This window comes from Crotalus tigris, unplaced genomic scaffold (genome assembly GCF_016545835.1).
Source record: "Crotalus tigris isolate CLP2741 ecotype Arizona unplaced genomic scaffold, ASM1654583v1 scf7180000021169.355214, whole genome shotgun sequence".
In the NCBI taxonomy this organism is placed as follows: domain Eukaryota; kingdom Metazoa; phylum Chordata; class Lepidosauria; order Squamata; family Viperidae; genus Crotalus; species Crotalus tigris.
Genome location: NW_024098380.1, coordinates 75,775 through 96,306, shown reverse-complemented (window position 1 = coordinate 96,306; position 20,532 = coordinate 75,775). Strand labels below are relative to the sequence as shown.

Genomic DNA, 20,532 nt, shown 5'->3' with positions numbered 1-20,532 from the left:
GTTCACCAATCCGCGCCCGGCGCTCTCTTTCACCGGGCACGGCGGCCATTTACCGTGTCTCGTTTGACGCGATTTGTCCCTTCTGGGAAAATATATGGGGATATATACAAGGGATCAGGAAGGAAGGACCCCAATTTGGAGTCGGAGGGCCCCTGGCCTAGGCGTCCGCAATCTCTACTAGCGGGCCGTGAGGTGTTTGCAACTCGGCCACGGAAACGGCAGGCGAGTGAATGTGCACGCACCTCTTGACTCGCCCGAGCAGCAGGGGAGCGCGTGCCCGCACGCTCCATTGGCGCGCGCGGTAGGCGCCCGTCTACAGTGTGCGCGCCAATGGAGCTGTCCGTGCATTCGCGCAGTTGCCCGTCCCTCGTACGGAACCATCCCCTCTCCCCGCTGCTGGGAACGCTACCCTGGCCGATCTCTCGGCTCGTAGGACGAGGGTCCGAGCAGGAGACGGCAGCGTGGGATGTGCAGAAAAAAAGGAGAATAGGGTTTACCTCTATGGGCCGGCCTGCTGGGTGTGTCCTTCCTCAGTTACCTGTGGCTTTTTCTTTCTCCAGGTGCCCCTCAGTTGCTGGAGGATGAGGCGGACAGCTTGTTCCCCCGCAAGTGGACGGACGTTTTCCAGGGTCCTGGAGAGGAGCTGCTGTGCGAGAGCCAATCTCTGTCCCTCACCCTGCCGAAAAAGCTCCTCCGGCAGTCGGGGCAGGGGGTGCCCGAGTCACAAAACGAGGACTCGGCCACTTCAGCTGCGGAAGCTGACACCGGCCCCTTTATCTGCTGCGAATGCGGAGAAGGATTTGTAGACCGGCAGCTCTTCGCCAGCCACCAGGAGACCCACGGTGGAAGCGGGGCGTACCTGGTGCCAGAACCTCCCGGAAGCCCGGAGGCTAAGCTCATCCAGAGGGCCCCAACTCCTGCCCGTCCCAAAGTGCACAAGCGCCCTGAGCCACAAAGGAGCCCAACCGCGAAACCCGGCGCGGTGAAACGGCCCGGAAACCACATGGTGGAGCGTCCGTACACGTGCACCCAGTGCAAGGAGAGCTTCAAGCTGGAGGTCAGCCTCCTCCTCCATCAGAAGCTCCACGCGGGGAAAGGCGACGGGCCGCTGACCTGCACCTACTGCGGCAAGGACTTCCGGGACCTCTCCAAAGCCGTGCGGCACCAGCGGATCCACACAGGCGAGCGGCCGTATCAGTGCACCGAGTGCGGGAAAAGCTTCATCCGGCGGGACCACCTGCTGAAACACTGGCGCGTCCACACGGGCGAGACGCCCTACCAGTGCGCCACCTGCGGGAAGAACTTCCGCTACAAGGAGTCGCTGAACTGCCACCAGAAAATCCACGCCCGCACCCCCACCGTGCGCCACCTGGTGCTGGGAACACAGACGGGGCTGATGGGCCTGAAGCCTCCGCAGCCGTAGCGGTGCTTGCGCCCAGCGGAAAGGGACGCGCCAGCCTTTGGGGGGGGGTGCCCCACCGGGGCGGTGGTGGGGAAATGAATACTTGGGGGGGGGAGAGGACAGGAGCATCAATTGCTCTTCTGTCCTGCATTGGGCACACCTGTTGGATGCCGACACGTAAGCTGTGGCCTGCTCCCGTTCGAGGAGGTCGGGCGTTGATTGCACTCGAGTGGGCTGCAAAGGTCTTGTAGCCCACCCACCCTGCCCCTCCTTGCATGCCTAGTAGGGAGAGGGAAGACAGGGCCAGCAAATCCCCCCCTGTTGCTCTCTCCAGCCCCCCACCCCCAGTTCCACGCATTTCTTTGCCCCGTCCACTTGCCGTACGAGTCCTCCTTGCGGCGTGTACTCTACACGCACCCGTATCGACGTACTCCTGATGGCACCGCGCGCTGAAGACGTTGGCAACACGGCGGTGGACCGTGGCGAGGAGCAAATGGATCTCTGGGTCCTTCAGTCCTGCTCGCTCAGGGTGGGGGTCCCGGTCCTCCCACACCTCGGTGGAACTGGAAACACCCACCTGCGCCCGTTACCCAGGTCCTTGTTCTTAGTTGGTGTGTCTGTCCTCCTTCTCCGTTTTAATTCCGAAAAACCGTATTTGGTTCTTTGCCGAGGGCGCGTGTCCGAGCGAGAACAACTTCGGCCAGTGGTCCTGGTGCCTCCGCTCGGACGCCCAGCTCTTGCGTCGCGTGGTTTCACAGTGTGATGTCCCCAGCAGGATTTGTGTTGCCTGGCTCCCCGGTTCACGCACAGAGATCTGCCCTCCATCGTTGTGGTGGTGTCGGTTATTTTCTTTCTTTCTTTCTTTCAAGGTACCTTTGTAAATATCGGTTGAGTTAGCTATGGATTGCCATGTTGTTGAACTCAGTGTCGGCCGAGGTGACTGTGAGAAACCAGCTTTTCTTCTGTGTGATGTCCGCTGTTTGGTCTGTGGCTGCCGGTGATTGTTGGTTTTTGTATCACTTTCTTTGGCAAAACATGTCAGTTCAGTGTGTCTCCCCTGGTGTCTTTCTCGTCTGTGGGTTTGGGGTAGGGTGGTTGGACCGTTCCTGAGCTCAGACCAGCTATCCTGACGCTTCCCATCCTATACAAGTAGTCCTCAATTTACGACCGATCACTTAGTGACTGTTCGAAGTTCCGCCGGACCTATCCGGGGCTTACAGCTAGTCCTCGACTTAACAGTTCATTTAGTGACCGTTCAAAAAAGTGACTTACGACTTTTTCACCCTGAGGACCCTTACAGCCTCTTCGGGGTCATGTCATCAAAATTGGCAACTTAGCAACGGACTCGTAGTTACGACGGTGCAAAATTCATTTAACGACTGTCTCAGTGGGTGACTTGTAACCTGTATTCAAAGTTTCCATGGTAACCTTCCCCCTGGGTGATCACACGACCAAATTTGGGACATTTAGCACCCGAGTTGTGTCTATGATCATTTCCAACTATCAGGCGACCTCTTTTTAACCATGGTTTTCCGACCCCCCCCCCTTGGATTTTTCACTTAACGACGGTAGTGGTTTTTAAACGATCACCGTTGTTTTGCAACTACAGCCGTCGCTTAACGATCACAGCCGTCACTTTAACGACCACCTCAAAAAAAAAAAAGATCTCAAAATTGGCCCAGCTGTCACGTTAATGACCTAATTTTACAAACATCAGGAGTTACACAACCACGACGGGCCGCTTCCGTTCCCGTCGTAACGCGAGGTTCTTTCTCTGGTGAAAATGGCAGACGGAATCCACTTCCAAACATGGCTTCCTAAAATTCCGCTGGTTTGGACCGCAGTCACGCCCCCGGGTGGGAAAGCAAGACCCCCCCCCACCCCCCAAGGCATCTGGGTTGGGTTAACCGTGTTTTCTGCCGGATCCGCGTTCAAATCCAGGCACCACGGACTTCGGGACGTGTTGACACACAACACAGGAGTCTGAATTGGCGCGGCTGGTTTCTGCAACAGAAGCACAATCGTTCGCGCGCTCTCTGTTCCCTTCCGTTTATGGAGGGTGTGTGGTTTTCCTGGCCTGGAGAATCCCACCCGGTTGGGTCCTTTTTGGAAGAAAATGGAGTTTTCCCGGAGTTGAACCATCCTACCTAGCAGGTAAGCGAACATCCGGAGGCTGCAAATATTAGGGATTCTTCTTCAATCGAAAAGATCAGGTAGGATTCGAATCCGGGTCCTCGTGAATGTTTGGTGACCCTCCTGTGCATCCATATTAACACGGCAGCAAGGATTAGCAGAGTGTGTGTCACCCTGGACAACTAAGACGGGTGGACTTCAAGTCCTAGAATTCCCCAGCCAGCATGGCTGGCTAGGGGATTCTGGGAGTTGAAGTCCACCCCTCTTAAAGCATGCCGGCTGGGGGATTCTGGGAGTCGAAGTCCACTCCTCTTAAAGCCTGGGGGATTGTGGGAACTGATGTCCACCCATCTTAAAGCATCTTGTCCAGGGGATTCTGGGACTTGAAGTCCACCCCTCTTAAAGCATGCCGGCTGGGGGATTCTGGGAGTTGAAGTCCTCTCCTGTTCAAGCATGCCTCCTGGAGAATTCTGGGACTTTTTCACGTTGCCCAGATTGACAAATGCTAGGTTAGCTCTTGATCCCAATTTTCCCCTCTGAATCACTAACTCTTGGGGTCCTAGGCCATGGATATCTATCGCCTCCCCTTTTACGGGAAGATATGAGACACAGCCAGGCCGTGTCAGCACACTAGTCCTCAGCGTGTGACTATTCACGTAGCAATCATTCACACTTACAATAAACCTACACCCACCCAAAATGTACTTGTATTCCAGTTCTGAAGTTCTAACTGCCACCGATTTGGGGAGCTTGGTAACCGTTCTGCATTGATACGTCTCAACTTACGACGCCATTTTTAGTGACCATTGAAAGTTTACAACAGTGCTGAAAAATAGTCACCCCACGATTTTTCACATGTGCGACTCCGACTGCCTTCTTGCTAGGGTCACATGATCAGGACACAACCAAACGGGTCACTGACTCCTCTTTCAGACGGTACGCTCACGTCATCCCGCAACCTCCGGGACACCGCGATCATCGCAAATGTGGGTCACATAACAACGGGGGGATGCCGCAGCCGTCGTTAAGCGTGGAAAACGGGTCCCTTTTGCGGCCTTTCGACAAGCAAAGGGGGAGGGGGGAAAAGCCGGATTCGCTTAACGACCGCGGGATGAGCTTCACAAAGGCAGAGATCCGCTTAACGGCGGGGGGGGAAGCAACGTCAAACGGGGTGAAACTCACTCCACAAATACTTCCGTCGGCAACCGAAATTTTGGGGTCGTAACTAGGGGACTAGGTGTATTCCGGGAGGGGCTCAAACCTGCCCTCTGACCCCCTCCCACGTAATACCCACAATTCCCCATGCGTCCCCCCCCTTAAACTTCTCCTGGCTACCATCCGAACATCCTTTTAATTGTCAGTTTGGGCAAATCCAAAGCGTTCTGGGGAAAGGGGGGGGGGTCGAAGCCCCCCCACCCACTCAAGCCCGCTATGTTTGGGGCGGGGAAACCAAAGCAGCCTGTCGTGGCCCTAGGTCCCCCGGGGGCCCCCCGGCTGGCCCGTTAAGGGTCCTGGGTTCGAGATGCGGTGGGAACGCACCTCGGAAAGAGGCTTTGGGCGAGGATGTGCCAATTCGCAGGCTGTCCTGGGCCGAGCAGGAACGCCGGTGGATTTGCCTTCGAGGGCATTCCGGAGATCATCTAGTCCAGCCCCTGCTTGCGGCAGCCTCCCTCCGACTCTTGAGGACTGGCCTCGGCTGGCCATCTGGGGGTGGGGGAGTTACTTCCCAGACCTCCCCATCATCAGTGCTGGGAGGGAGGGAGGGAGGGAGGACTCTGAGCTGGGTGCTTCCCTTGCAGACATTTTGTGACCCAACTAAGGAACATCATCAGGGCTAGAAGGGAGGAGAAGAAGGAGGAGGAAGGAAGGAAGGGAGAGAGAGAGAGAGAGGAATGAAGGAAGGAAGGACCCTAAGCTGGCTGGTTTCCTTGCAGACATTTCGTGACCCAACTAGGGAACGTCATCAGGGCTTGAAGGGAATGAACTTTGAAGAGGGGGAGGAGGAGGAGGAAGAAGAAAAGGGGAACAGGAGGGAGGAGGGGAGGGGAGGAGGAGGAAGAGGAAAAGGGGAGGAGGAAATGGGGAGGAAGAGAAGGGGAAGAGGAAAAGGGGAGGGGAGGAAGAGGAGGAGGAGGAAGAGGAAAAGGGGAGGAGGAAGAGGGGGGAGGAAATGGGGAGGAAGAGGGGGAGGAGGAGGAAAAGGGGAGGGGGAGGAAGAGGAGGAGGAGGAAAAGGAGGAGGAAGAGGGGGAGTAGGAAATGGGGAGGAAGAGAAGGGGAGGAGGAAAACGGGAGGGGAGGAAGAGGGGGAGGAGGAAAAGGGGAGGGGGAGAAAGAGGAGAAGAGGAAGAGGAAAAGGGGAGGAGGAAATGGGGAGGAGGAAAAGGGGAGGAAGAGGAAAAGGGGAGGAGGAAGAGGGAGTAGGAAATGGGGAGGAAGAGAAGGGGAGGAGGAAGAGAAGGGGAGGGAGAGGGGGAGGAACAGGAGGGGAGGAGGAGGAGGGGAGGAAAAGAAGGAAGGAGTGGAGGAGGAAGAGGAAAGGGAGCGAGCAAAAGGGGAGGAGACGGAGGATGGAAAAAAAAAAAACAGACCGTGGGGCTCCTTGGTGCTCTTTGAGTGTGTGTGTGTGTGTGTGTGTGTGTGTGTGTGTGTGTGTGTGTGGCTTTCCTGCCCCCCCCTCCCCCCCCGCGTCTCATGACCCAACTAGGGAACACCATCCAGGCCGGGAGGGGTTCGTATACAAGTATGCCAAAAATAAGAGGGACCCTTCCTCCCTGCACGGATGACGTTCCCCAGCTGGGTCACGAGACGTCTGTCACAATACCCCCCCCTCCACCGCCCCAAACTCAGAGGGGCAGACGGGGGGGGGACAGGGAGGGGGGGACGCGCGCAACCAGGTCTTCTGAGACTGCCCGGTCTCCCCTTCCTTCCTTCCTTCCTTCCTTCCTTCCTTCCTTCCTTCCTTCCTTCCTTCCTTTTTTCCTCTCCACACATTTCCTTCCTCTCTCTCTCCTTTTCTCCTCTCTTCCTTCCTTTCTTATACCTCCCTTCCTTATTATTCTATCCCTCCCCTACTCCCTTCCTTCCTTCCTTCCTTCCTTCCTCTCCACACATTTCCTTCCTCTCTTTCTCTCCTTCTCTCCCCTCTTCCTTCCTTTCTCATACCTCCCTTCCTTATTATTCTATCCCTCCCCTACTCCCTTCCTTCCTTCCTTCCTTCCTTCCTTCCTTCCTTCCTCTCCACACATTTCCTTCCTCTTTTTCTCTCCTTCTCTCCCCTCTTCCTTCCTTTCTTATACCTCCCTTCCTTCCTTTTTATTCTCTCCCTCCCCTACTCCCTTTCTTCCTTCCTTCCTTCCCGGGTCTGGCCCGCTTCTTCCCTCGCTCAGCTTTTCCGGCCGAGCCCCCTCCCCACAAAAGCCCCCAGACAACCCCCCCCCCCAAATAAGCAGGGAATTCCCACCCTCCGCCAATTCTCCGCAGCTTGCCAAACACCCAGGTGCGCTCCTAGCCGGAGCTGGGGAGGGGAGGGGGGGGGTTCGGCCGCTCTGCCCGCTGCTGCGGGTGCGCGGCTCCTCCCCTTCCTCTTGAAACCCCCCCACCACCCCCCCAGCGGGCCGCCGCCCCTCCTCTGCAGCCCCCCCGCCCAGCCCCCCCTCCCCAGATCCCGGGAAAACGCCATGGCAGCACCGTGGGAACCAGCGGCTCAGGTATTCCGCGCCACGGAGTAGGTTGGGGACCTTCTCCTTTCGCCCTCCCGGTCCGGAGAGATTTGCAAGGGCCCTTTCCCAGCTTTTTCCTTTTTTTTTTTTTTTTTGCTTTCTTCGGAAGCCTTTCGGGCGCTCTGCAGGCGCCCAGGAGCTAGGCTAGGATGCCCATCGCCCCCCCCTCCCACCTCAGCCGCCCCTTCCCCAGGAGAAAAAGACCCCGGGGAAGGGGGCGGGGTGCAAACGCTCCCGCTTTCCCTGGAGCTGTCCGTCAAGGGGACCTTCTGATTTTTTTTCCCCCTCCCATTTGCTACTTAGTAACTTTCGACGTTTGTTGGGTTGCTTTCCGCAGCTGGGCGAGTCTGAGGAATTGGCCCTCCCCCCCCCATCCGTGCTAAACCACGATTCGTGGTTTGTGAGCGGAAGTGGGTTTGTTGCGCTTTTGGGGGGAAGAAAAGGTCTGAGTTTGCACCCCCTGCTGAGCCACGATTTCCTACTTCAGTGGTTCTCAACCTTTTTAATGCCGCGACCCCCCCCAACCGGTCGTAAGTGGAGGACTACTCAACCGGTCGTAAGTGGAGGACTACTCAACGGGTGCAGCAGCGTTTGCAGAACGGGACTTTTGGCGGGCTCAGCAGGGCAGAGGCAGCCTGGACCATTCCTATTGGCTTTGGAAAGCCAATAGAATTAGACTCTATTCAAAATTAGACTCTATTTCAAAAGCCAATAGAACAAAAGGGAGGAGCATAGCTAAGAAAAAGGGGGGGAAAAATGGCGGACTGCGTTGTTTGGCGACCCCCGTGAAATGGTCGTTCGACCCCAAATGGGGTCCCGTCCCACAGGTTGAGAACCACTGTCCTAGTTGGTTTGGAGTGGCTTTTTTTTTTCCAAAATGTCTTCTGATGCGTGCACGCGTGCCCACTGCTAAGCTGCGATTCGTGGTTTATGAGCGGAAGTGGGTTTGTCAGGGTGCAGCCCCTGCCAAAGCACGAATCGGAGGTTTGTACGCCGAAGCAGGGTTTTGCTGACGGGTTTGTAATGCTTTTTTTTTTTAAACATCTGCACGTGCCCCCTGCTAAACCACCATTTGTGGTTTGTGAGCGGAAGTGGGTTTGTTGTGCTTTTTTTTTTGAAAGGTCTGAGTTTGCACCCCCTGCTGAACTACGATATGTGAGTTTGCTAGTGGGTTTGGGGTGGGTTTTTTTTCCAATGTCTGCTGGTACGCGCGCGCCCGCCGCTAAGCCACGACGCGCGGTTTGTAAGCCGGAGTGGGTTTGTGGTTTGTGGCAGCCCCTGCTAAAGCACGAATTGGAGGTTTGTAAGCGGAAGCGGGGCTTTGCTAATGGGTTTGTCGTGCTTTTTTTTTTAAAAAAAATTGCATTTGCCTCCCCTGCTATACCACGATTTGTGGTTTGTGAGCGGAAGTGAGTTTGCCAGTGGGATTGTTGTGGTTCAGAAGTTGGAAGCTGGAACCTTTCAAGAAGAGACTGGACCACAATCTGTCAGAAATGGCAGAGGGAGGGTCTCCTGCTTGCGCAGGGGGGGGTGGGGTTGGGCTAGATGAGCTCCAAGGTCCCTTCCAACTCCGTTCTTCTGTTTGCTGAGTTTGCACCCCCTTCTAAATCGCAAACTGTGGTTTGTCAACAGCAGTGGGCCTGCCAGTGGGTTTGTCTTGGGGTTTTGTAAGCATCGGCGTTTGTGCCCCCTGCTAAACCACAAATCGTGGTTTGTAGGAGACCGTGGGTTTGTCATGGTTTCCGGTTGGCGGTTTGGGGGAATCACCCTTCGAAAGGAAGAGGGGGGGACCGTAGAGGCATTCGGACCCTCGGGGACCCCTGGATCCAGGGGAGGGCTTTTTTTTTTCTCGCCCTCGCGCACAAAATGGTTGCGTTTCATACAATTGTGACGGGGCGATTTTTGCCACAACGGTTTGTTTCTTTTCCTCACAGGCTCTGAATGACCAGGTGGTAGGGCTTCCGTATGGCTTCCTCCGTTGACACAGCCTGTCGGGAATGTGGCAAAAAAGGAGAGCCCGTGATCCCGGGACGCTCAAACTTCTCGTACATTCAGGCTGACGGCCTAATACGGGGGTCCTCGACCTAACGGCCGTTCGTTTAGAAATGGTTTGAAGTTACAAAAAGGGCCTTAGGACTTTTTTCACACTTAACGACCGGGGTCACGTGATCAAAATTCAAACATGTAGCAACCGACTATCTATCTATCTATCTATCTATCTATCTATCTATCTATCTATCTATATCTATCTATCTATCTATCTATCTATCTATCTATCTATTCTCTCTCTCTATCTATCTATCTGACTATATCTATCTATCTATCTATCTATCTATCTATCTATCTATCCTCTCTCTATCTGACTATATCTATCTATCCATCCATCCATCCATCTATTCTCTATCTGACTATATCTATCTATCTATCTATCTATCTATCCATCCATCCATCCATCTATTCTCTATCTGACTATATCTATCTATCCATCATCTCTATATCTATCTATCTATCTATCTATCTATCTATCTATCTATCTATCTATCTATCTATTCTCTCTCTCTATCTATCTATCTATCTGACTATATCTCTATCTGTCCATCTATTCTCTCTCTCTCTATCTGACTATATCTAGCTATCCATCTATTATCTATCTATCTATCCATCTATTCTCTCTCTCTCTCACTATATCTATCCATCATATCTATCTATCTATCTATCTATCTATCTATCTATCTATCTATCTATCTATCTATCCATTTATCCATCCATCTATTCTCTCTATCTCACTATATCTATCCATCATCTCTATCTATATATCCATCTATTCCTTTTCTGTCTATCTATCTGACTATATCTCTCTATCCATCATCTATCTATCTATCCATCTATTCTCTCTCTCTCTATCTGTCTATCTATCTGACTATATCTATCTGTCCATCTATTCTCTCTCTCTATCTGACTATATCTATCTATCCATCTATTATCTATCTATCCATCTATTCTCTCTCTATCTATCTATCTATCTATCTATCTATCTATCTATCTATCTATCTCTATCCATCCATCCATTCATCTATTCTCTCTCTAGCTATCTCACTATATCTATCCATCATCTCTATCTATCTATCTATCTATCTATCTATCTATCTATCTATCTATCTATCTATCTATCTATCCATCTATTCTCTCTCTCTCTGTCTATCTATCTGACTATATCTATCTATCTATCTATCTATCTATCTATCTATCCATCATCTATCTATCTATCTATCCATCTATTCTCTCTCTCTGTCTATCTGTCTATCTATCTGACTATATCTAGCTATCCATCTATTCTCTTTCTCTCTATCTATCTTACTACATCTATTCTCTTTATCTATCTATATCTATCTGACTATATCTACCCATTTATTATCTATCTATCTATCTATCTATCTATCTATCTATCTATCTATCTATCTATCTAATTTCTACAGCCACCCACCTTAGCAAACAACACTGGGCAGTTGAGATTTTTTTTTTAAAAAAAAATTACAATTACAATTTTCAAAAGCTTTGAAAACCAGAAAAAAGAGTCAAACCCCCTTAATAGCCATCAAACCCCAAAACGGGGTCTTCAAACGTGGCCCTTTTAGGACTGGTGGACTTCGACTCCCAGAATTCCTCAGCCAGCCTCCATTTTGCTTGTTAGATTTAAGACAGGGATCTTCAAACATGGCCCTTTTAGGACTGGTGGACTTCAACTCCCAGAATTCCTTAGCCAGCCTCCATTTTGTTTGTTAGATTTAAGACAGGGATCTTCAAACATGGCCCTTTTAGGACTGGTGGACTTCAACTCCCAGAATTCCTCAGCCAGCCTCCATTTTGTTTGTTAGATTTAAGACAGGGGTCTTCAAACGTGGCCCTTTTAGGACTGGTAGACTTCAAGTCCCAGAATTCCTCAGCCAGGCAGTGCCTGGCTGAGGGATTCTGGGAGTCGAAGTCCACCAGTCCCAAAAGGGCCCAGTGTGAAGACCCCTGTCGTGGAGCCTCCCGGCTGAGGAATTCTGGGAGTCGAAGTCCCACCAGTCAGAAAAGGGCCCAGGTTGAAGCCCCCTGTAAATTTCAAGCATCCCGGCTGAGGAATTCTGGGAATTGAAGTCCCACCAGTCAGAAAAGGGCCTAGGTTGAAGACCCCCCTGCTCTAAAACATCTAACTCGAGCGCATGCACACAACCCAGGATGGGGTGTTGACCAGCTTGCCTTCCGTTCCCTGTTTCTACCCCCCCCTCTCTTCCCCCCCAACCCAGATGTTGCCCTGGGACCGAGCTGTCCTCCCGCCCCCTCCGGGGCTTTTCTGGACCCTTCCCAAGCCAGGATGCGAGACGGCGTCGCGCTGCCAAGCGCCCGAGGTCTCCCTTTGGACGGTGCTGGCGGCCCTGCAGGGGGTGGAAAGGAAGGTGGACGTTCACACGGGACAGCTCCGGAGGCTGGAACGGCGGGCCGACCTGGCCGAGCGGAAGATCTCCGGGACGGAGAAGCACGTGACCGACTTCAGCCCTCACCTGGACGCCCTGGGGAGGCTGATCCAGGCCTACGGGCAGCTTCACAAGAGGCTGGACCACATGGAGGAGCTGTTGAAGAACTACAGCTGCTGGGTGCTCAACTTCCCGCCGGGCGCCCGCGGAGAGGCCTCCCAGGTCGGAATCAGTCAATCCTGGCTTGATCTGGGCTTGGGCTCAGCGGGGGGCTGGGTGGGGAGCTCCAGGCAGGCCGTTTGGGGGCTAGGCAGGTTTCGCACTCGGTCCTCGCACGCGGCCGGGGAAGAGCATCGTATATGAACGGTGGTCTTCCTAGCCCGGGGTTAAGGCATCGTGTGAACGTAGCCGTGTATACAAACTGGCCTCGCTAGATCAATGTCACTGAACGTGGCTGTTTGAAGAGGGGCGGGCTTCAACTCCCAGAATTCCCGTGCCAGCATGGGTGGACTTCAACTCCCAGAATTCCTTATGTGGTAAACCGGTGAGGGAATTCTGGGACTTGCAGTCCATCCCCCTTGAATCATGGTGGCTGGGGGATTCTGGGAGTGGAAGTCCTCCCCTCTTAAAGCATGTTATTTAAAGCATCCATGTTTCCATCTATCTATCGTCTATCTGTCATCTATTTATCCATCATCCATCTGTGTCTGTCTGTCTATCCATCTATCCATCTATGATCCTTCTGTCTATTATCTGTCTTTCTATCCTTTTATCATCCATCGGTCTATTTGTCTATCTATTTATCTATTTATCCATGCATCCATCTATCATCCATCTGTCTATCTATTATCTGTCTATCTGTCTTTCTATCCATTTATCATCCATTGGTCTATCATCCAACTTCTGTCTGTCTGTCTATCTATCTATCATCCATATCTATCTATCTATCTATCTATCTATCTCATCCATCTGTCTATCATCTATCTGTCTATCATCTATCTGTCTGTCTCAGTCTGTCTGTCTGTCTATCTAACTATCTATCTATCTATCTATCTATATCATCCATCTGTCTATCATCTATCTGTCTATCATCTATCTGTCTGTCTCAGTCTGTCTGTCTATCTATCTATCTATCTATCTATCTATCTATCTATCTATCTATCTATCTATCTATCTCATCCGTCTGTCTATCATCTATCTATCTGTCTTTATCATCTATCTGTCTGTCTGTCTGTCTCAGTCTGTCTGTCTGTCTGTCTATCTATCAATCATCCATCTGTCTATCATCTGTCTATCTGTCTTTATCATCTGTCTGTCTCGGTCTGTCTGTCTGTCATCTATCTGTATCATCTGTCTGTCTGTCTCTGTCTGTCTGACTATCTATCTATCTATCTATCTATCTATCTATCTATCATCCATCTGTCTATCATCTATCTGTCTATCATCTATCTGTCTGTCTCAGTCTGTCTATCTAACTATCTATCTATCTATCTATCTATCTATCTATCTATCTATCTATATCATCCATCTATCATCTATCTGTCTATCATCTATCTATCTGTCTTTATCATCTATCTGTCTGTCTGTCTGTCTCAGTCTGTCTGTCTGTCTGTCTATCTATCAATCATCCATCTGTCTATCATCTGTCTATCTGTCTTTATCATCTGTCTGTCTCGGTCTGTCTGTCTGTCATCTATCTGTATCATCTGTCTGTCTGTCTCTGTCTGTCTGACTATCTATCTATCTATCTATCTATCATCCATCTGTCTATCATCTATCTGTCTATCATCTATCTGTCTGTCTCAGTCTGTCTATCTAACTATCTATCTATCTATCTATCTATCTATCTATCTATCTATATCATCCATCTATCATCTATCTGTCTATCATCTATCTGTCTGTCTCAGTCTGTCTGTCTGTCTATCTAACTATCTATCTATCTATCTATCTATCTATCTATCTCATCCGTCTGTCTATCATCTATCTATCTGTCTTTATCATCTATCTGTCTGTCTGTCTGTCTGTCTGTCTCAGTCTGTCTGTCTGTCTGTCTATCTATCTATCAATCATCCATCTGTCTATCATCTGTCTATCTGTCTTTATCATCTGTCTGTCTGTCTCTGTCTGACTATCTATCTATCTATCTATCTATCTATCTATATATCTATCTATCATCTGTCTGTCTATCATCTATCTGTCTTTATCATCTGTCTGTCTGTCTCTGTCTGTCTATCTATCTATCTATCTCATCCGTCTGTCTATCATCTATCTATCTGTCTGTCTTGGTCTGTCTGTCTGTCTATCTATCTATCAATCATCCATCTGTCTATCATCTGTCTATCTGTCTTTATCATCTGTCTGTCTCTGTCTGTCTATCATCTATTTATCTGTCTTTATCATCTGTCTGTCTGTCTCTGTCTGTCTGACTATCTATCTATCTATCTATCTATCTATCTATCTATCTATATCATCTGTCTGTCTATCATCTATCTATCTGTCTTTATCATCTGTCTGTCTGTCTCAGTCTGTCTGTCTATCTATCTATCTATCTACCATCCATCTGTCTGTATCATCTGTCTATTTGTCTTTATCGTCTGTCTGTCTGTCTATCTACCTACCTACCTATCCATCCATCTATCATCCATCTGTGCAGCTGTCTGTCTGTCTTTCTATCCATTGATCATCCATCTAGCCGCCCATCTTAGCAAACCAGACTCGGCAGTTCACACTTTTAAAAAAATATATTTAATTAAAAACATTTTAAAACCATAAAAAAACAGAAATAGCCCTTCTAGCCATCATTCATTATTATTACAAGCTCTACGTCCAGCCTGCCCGCAAAGCCAGACAGGGTTTTGACTGGCTTTGATTCGGTTCCCTGCCAACTGTGGGCACCACACCAGCGGTGTGTGTGTGTGTGTACTAAGAAATGGGGTGTGAGGTCCCAGGAGCGGGGCGCGTTTTTGGGCCCATGCCCTCCCCGCCTGATCTGGGGTCTCCCGGCTTCTGTTTGTTTCCAGGTCCCGGTGAACTTTGGCAACGTCTCGGTCTACTGCTCCGAACAGGAATGGGAGGACTTGAACTCGGGGCCCAAGGAGCAGCAGAAGACGGAGGAGTCCTTGGTCTCAAGGGGTAAAGGGAGGTTTGGGGAAAGGGGGCGAGGGATGGGGAGGCCAACTCTGGGAAGCGGTGGGAATAAACTGGGCCTGAATCTGATGGCACCTGCAAAGGGACGCTGGGCCGGACGTTTTGGGAGATGGGGAGGAGGGCGAAAGGAGGATCAGGCAGAGGAGGAGAAAGGAGGAGGAGGAGAAGAGGAAGGCGGAAGAGAAAAGAGGGTCAGGAGGAGAAAGGAGGAAGAGGAGGAGGAGAAAAGAGGGTCAGGAGGAGGAGGAGGAGAAAGGAGGAAGAGGAGGAGGAGGAGGAGGAGAAAAGAGGGTCGGGAGGAGGAGGAGAAAGGAGGAGGAGAAGAGGAAGGCTGAAGAGGAAGAGAAAAGAGGGTCGGGAGGAGGAGGAGAAAGGAGGAGGAGAAGAGGAAGGCGGAAGAGGAAGAGAAAAGAGGGTCAGGAGGAGGAGGAGGAGAAAAGAGGGTCAGGAGGAGACAGGAGGAGGAGAAAGGGGGAAGAAGAGGAAGGAGGAGGAAGAGAAAAGCGGGTCAGGAGGAGGAGATGGGAGAAAGCGGGAAGAAGAAAGGATCAGGAGGAGGAGGAGAGAACAGGAGGAGTAGAGGAGGAGAAGACAAAGTGGAAGAGAAAAGGTCAGGAGGAGGAGAAAGGAGGAGAAGAGGAAGGCGGAGGAGGAAGAAAAAAGAGGGTCAGGAGGAGGAGGAGAAAAGAGGGTCAGGAGGAGGAGAAAGGGGGAAGAAGAAAGGATCAGGAGGAGGAGGAGGAGAGGAGGAAGAGAAAGGAGAAGAGGAAGGAGGAGGAGAGGAGAAAGGAGAAAAAATGGCCAGGAAGAGAAGGAAGGAGGAGGAGGAGAAAAGAGGGTCAGGAGGAGGAGAAAGGGGGAAGAAGAGGAGGAGGAGGAGAAAGGAGGAGAAGAGGAAGGAGGAGGAAGAGAAAAGCGGGTCAGGAGGAGGAGACGGGAGAAAGCGGGAAGAAGAAAGGATCAGGAGGAGGAGGAGAGAACAGGAGGAGTAGAGGAGGAGAAGACAAAGTGGAAGAGAAAAGGTCAGGAGGAGGAGAAAGGAGGAGAAGAGGAAGGCGGAGGAGGAAGAAAAAAGGGTCAGGAGGAGGAGGAGAAAAGAGGGTCAGGAGGAGGAGAAAGAGGGAAGAAGAAAGAGGATCGGGAGGAGGAGACAGGAGGAGGAGAAAGGAGGAGAAGAGGAAGGAGGAGGAGACAGGAGGAGAAAAGAGGAGAAAGGAGAAAAGATGGTCAGGAAGAGAAGGAAGGAGGAAGAAAAAAGAGGGTCAGGAGGAGGAGAAAGGGGGAAGAAGAAAGAGGATCAGGAGGAGGAGGAGGAGAGGAGGAGGAGAAGAGGAAGGAGAAGGAGAAAAGAGGAGGAGGAGGAGAAAGGAGAAAAGATGGTCAGGAAGAGAAGGAAGGAGGAAGAGAAAAGAGGGTCAGGAGGAGGAAGAGAAGGAGGAGGGGAAAAGAGGAGAAGAGGAGGAAGGAGGAGGAAAAGAGCATCAGGAAGAGGAGGAGGAGGAGAAAGGAGGCTTCCCCTTTGACTTTGTCGGAGGTTCACCAAAGGGGATCACGTGACCCCCCATCTTTCTCTCTCTTTCTCTCTCTCTTTCCTTCTCTTTCTTTCTCTTTCCCTTTTTCTCTTTCTCTTTTTCTTTTTCTGTTTCTTTCTTTCCCTTTCTCTTTCCTTCTCTCTTTCTCTTTCTTTCTCTTTCCTTCTCTCTTTCTCTTTCTCTGTCCTCTCTTTTCTCTCTCTCTCCTTCTTTTTCTCTTTCTCTTTCCTTCTCTTTCTTTCCTTCTCTTCCTCTCCCTTTTTCTCTTTCTTTCTCTTTCCTTCTGTCTCTCTTTCTCTCTCTCTTTCTCTTTCCTTCTCTTTCTTTCTGTCTTTCCCTCTCTTTTTCTTTTTCTGTTTCTTTCTCTCCCTTTCTCTTTCCTTCTCTCTCTCTCTTTCCTTCTCTCTTTCTCTTTCCTTCTCTCTTTCTCTTTCTCTGTCCTCTTTTCTCTCTCTCCTCTTTTTCTCTTTCTCTTTCCTTCTCTTTCTTTCCTTCTCTTCCTCTCCCTTTTTCTCTTTATTTCTCTTTCCTTCTGTCTCTCTTTCTCTCTTTCCTTCTTTCTTTTTCTCTCTTTCTCTTTCCTTCTCTTTCTTTCCTCTTTCCCTCTTTCTCTTTCTTTCTCTTTCCTTCTGTCTCTCTTTCTCTCTCTCTCTTTCTTCCCCACCCCCAGGTTGTACTACCTCCAAACCTGACTCGTTGTCCCCGATGGAAGGTGGGGCCCCTTTAAGCGGTGAGCCCCAAGGACACCCTGGTGAAGCGGAAGACGTCCCGCAAGACAGAGCAGGTAATTTGCAGGGAAATCCCTTCCCGCAGGCAACAGTTCCAAAGGCAGTCCCAAATGCTTTGTTTTTTGATCCTTGATTCCTAGAAGCTGCCGTCCTCTTGCCAACATCCGCCCCAGCTGAGACAGAGCCTGGAAACCTGGGTCAGTTCAGCCCCTCACCGGGGTCATCCGACGAGGGCGTGTCGCCCTCCTTGGAGGAAGGCTTGATGCGGGTGGACAGCCGGACAGCTGCACTGCAACAGTCCGCCGAGACGGGAGGAGACGTCGCAAATTTCACCACCATCGTCGTCCAGGAAGGGGTACTTCCCGGCGAAGCGCCCTACGTGTGTCCCGACTGTGGCCGGAGCTTCTTGTACGAGGAGCAGTGCGCCTTGCACCAGCAGTCCCATCTCCGAGTCTCCCCAGACCCGGGGGACGGTCCCGCACAACGTCCTCAGCCAGGGGCCAGGGCGTACACCTGTCCGGATTGCGGGCGCTGGTTCCCCCATCAGGCCAGCCTGAGCAAACACCGCCTCTGGCACACGGGTGAGCGGCCGCACACTTGCGCCGAGTGCAAGAAGACGTTCCGGCTGAAGATCAACCTGCACCTTCACGAGCGTACCCACGCGGTCGCCAAAAAGCCGGGCTACTATATCTGCGGGCAGTGCGGCCGGACGTTCAACCACCACTCGAATTTTTTGCGGCACCAGATGATCCACACCGGGGAGCGGCCCTACGCCTGCGGGGAGTGCGGGAAGACATTCATCCGTAAGGAGCACCTGGCCACCCACGGGCGGCTGCACACGGGCGAGCGGCCCTACCAGTGCCCGCTCTGCCCGAAGAGCTTCACTCGCAAGCAGCACCTGGTGGGACACCAGCGCCTGCACGAGGGGGAGGCAATCTGGCTGGAGGATCACCCCACTCAGAGGGACGGGCGTGGCCAACCGGACGGAGTCAGGGTTCAGGCTGATGCTGTAGAGCCTGTACCTGGACAAGAGACGTACCCCCCGTAATCACGCAGCAGATCCCAGGGGAGAACCAGACGAAGGGGTTGTTGGCGGGAGAAGCGTTTGGGCAGCCATCTTGAACCAACCACAGGGCCGTCCTCAGCCCTGTCCTTGATCTCCACAGCTGGAGGCAAAAGGCAGGATCTGCTAACCTGAAGACCCATGGGGATAGCCGAGTGGGAAGGGACATTGAAGGTCTTCTAGTCCACCCCACTGCTCAGGCGGGAAACCCTCTTAGACCATTCCAGACAAACGATTGTCGAATCTTTTCTCCTCTGAAGTCTGACCTGATTGATTCCTGGAACTTTGCTGGGACCAAGGAGCAGGGTGGGTCAAGAAAATTCAAAATGGCAGCCGGCACAATCCTGATTTTTTTTCTCCCTCCCTTGCAAGGGGGCTCTTGACTCTGGGGGTGGGGTGTGTGTGTCAAGTTTTATTCTCTGTTTTCATCCCGGCTGGACTTTTCTCTGCATGAGCTGGGGAATTCTGGGAGTTGAATTCCACCCATCTGAAAGTTGCCTCGTGTCAGGCCCGAACAACCCAGGACCACCTGTTAATTTCCAGTGAAAGTGATTCATTGCACGGGCCATGTGCCGATAAAGTCCTCGGCCTATGCCCCAAATTTCCGTCGCTAAGCGAAACAACGGTTAAGGGAGTTTTGCTGTCCCATCCCCAACACGATCAGACTATCCCCTTGAGTCTGCTAGTCAGAAGGTCGTACCGGGATCGCGTGACCCGGGACACGGCAACCGTCATAAATACGAGTGAGTTGCCAAGCCTCTGAACTTTGATTACGTGCCCCTGCGGAGACCGCAACAGTCCTTAAGCGAGAAAAACAGCCAGAAGTCACCTTTCAGTGAGGTTGTAACGTGGAACGGTCACTAAATGAATGGTCACTAAGTGAGGACTCCCAGCACTGTACATAGTTGTACATTGTCCAGAGTGTTTCTATGGAGGAGCGGGTCGGTTCCGAATTATGCTATAGGAAGAAAATGAAATAAAACAGTTAAATAAGATTAGATCTTGCAAATACTGTATTACAAACAAATCTTTTAGCGCAGTTCCTCAATCTTTCAGGATTGGCGGCTTTGTTGGTGGTGAATGTGTGCATACGAACACCGGCTGCTTGGACAGGTTGGGTGCAAATGCCCGTGACACGGCAACAATTAGGTGAGCGGGCAGTGAATGCCTGCAACCCTTGCGGTGACGCTTGTGCGTGTGATGCCACGAACGCAGGCGACGCTTGCAGTGAGAGTTGTGCGATTGGGGCCGTGAATGCCCGCGACGCTCGCGTGACACTTGTGCAAGTGGGGTCGTGAACGCCTGCCGCGCTTGTGGTGCACACTCGTGCGAGTGAGGCTGTGAATGCCCACCATCCTTGCAGCAACGCTCAAGCGAGTGGGAGGCACGACTGTCTGGGCCGCTTGCGGCGACAATTGTGCGGCTGGGTCTGTGAGTGCCACAAACGGGGCCGCAGACGCCTGCAACACTCTCGGTGACGCTCGTGCACGTGGGCCCACAAACGCCCGCGACACTCACACAAGGGGGTCCACGAATACCTGGGACGCTCGTGGAAACAGTTGCGCGAGTGCCGCCGCAAATGCACGCGATGCTTGCACAAGGGTTTTGGGCACGCACATTCGCAAACTGGCCAGCTCTTTAGGCGATCTGGCCAATAAGCCACAGCCCGTGGTGGATGGTGGCCCACAGGTTGGGGACCCCTGCTGTAGACCCTCCAGCGCTGAGTGCAGCGTATCTGCTCTGCATTAATCGTGGTTATGAGGCGGACAAAGTTGCAGGTCAGTTCCCACCGATGAAGAGGCAGCCGAGCCGGGAAGTTGCTCCCTTGTGGTTGTGTGGATTCCTGCCACCCAGATCAGGTGGAGCCACACAAGGGACAGGGACCCGCAACGTGCTGTCCTCGGTTAAGCGTACATGTCTTAGCTGCAACTAAGGAGCAGAAGAGAAGAATATCCAGAGAAGTGGACTTTGATATGCTGCGTGGACAATCCGGAAAACAAATTCATGGATTGTTGAACGATAAAATCCAATAAAATCCTTAAGGAACGTGTGACCGGGTTAAAATTGTCCAATTTTGGACACGCGAATCAATTTTCGTGGTATAGCGTGGAAGGTACAGATAAGTCCTCGACTTAACGACCAACAAATGAGCCCCAAATTTCTGTTCTGAAGCGAGACATGCCTTTAGTGACTTTTGCCTCGTTTTACGACCTTCCATGCTACGGTCCTTAAGCGAATCGCTGCAGTCGTTAAGTGAGTCACGCTGTCAAGTGAATCGGGATTCCCTGGGTGACTTTGCTGGTCAGGCGGTCGCCAATGGGAATCACGGGACCCCCCCCAAGACATTGC

General features: G+C 51.7%; 1 protein-coding gene across 1 annotated transcript in view; it reads left to right on the top strand.

Annotated features, from left to right (window-relative positions):
* The window catches only part of LOC120320124 (zinc finger protein 777-like), a 30,158-nt gene extending 10,966 nt beyond the window's left edge, over positions 1 to 19,192 (top strand). The window contains exons 6-11 of the mRNA XM_039369593.1: positions 561 to 1,419; positions 7,148 to 7,244; positions 11,546 to 11,935; positions 14,734 to 14,845; positions 17,063 to 17,176; positions 17,261 to 19,192. Of these exons, the coding sequence (XP_039225527.1) occupies positions 561 to 1,419; positions 7,148 to 7,244; positions 11,546 to 11,935; positions 14,734 to 14,845; positions 17,063 to 17,176; positions 17,261 to 18,168 (2,480 nt within the window). The 3' untranslated portion in view covers positions 18,169 to 19,192. The remainder of the gene's footprint in view (positions 1 to 560; positions 1,420 to 7,147; positions 7,245 to 11,545; positions 11,936 to 14,733; positions 14,846 to 17,062; positions 17,177 to 17,260) is intronic.
* The last annotated feature ends 1,340 nt before the right edge of the window (positions 19,193 to 20,532 follow it).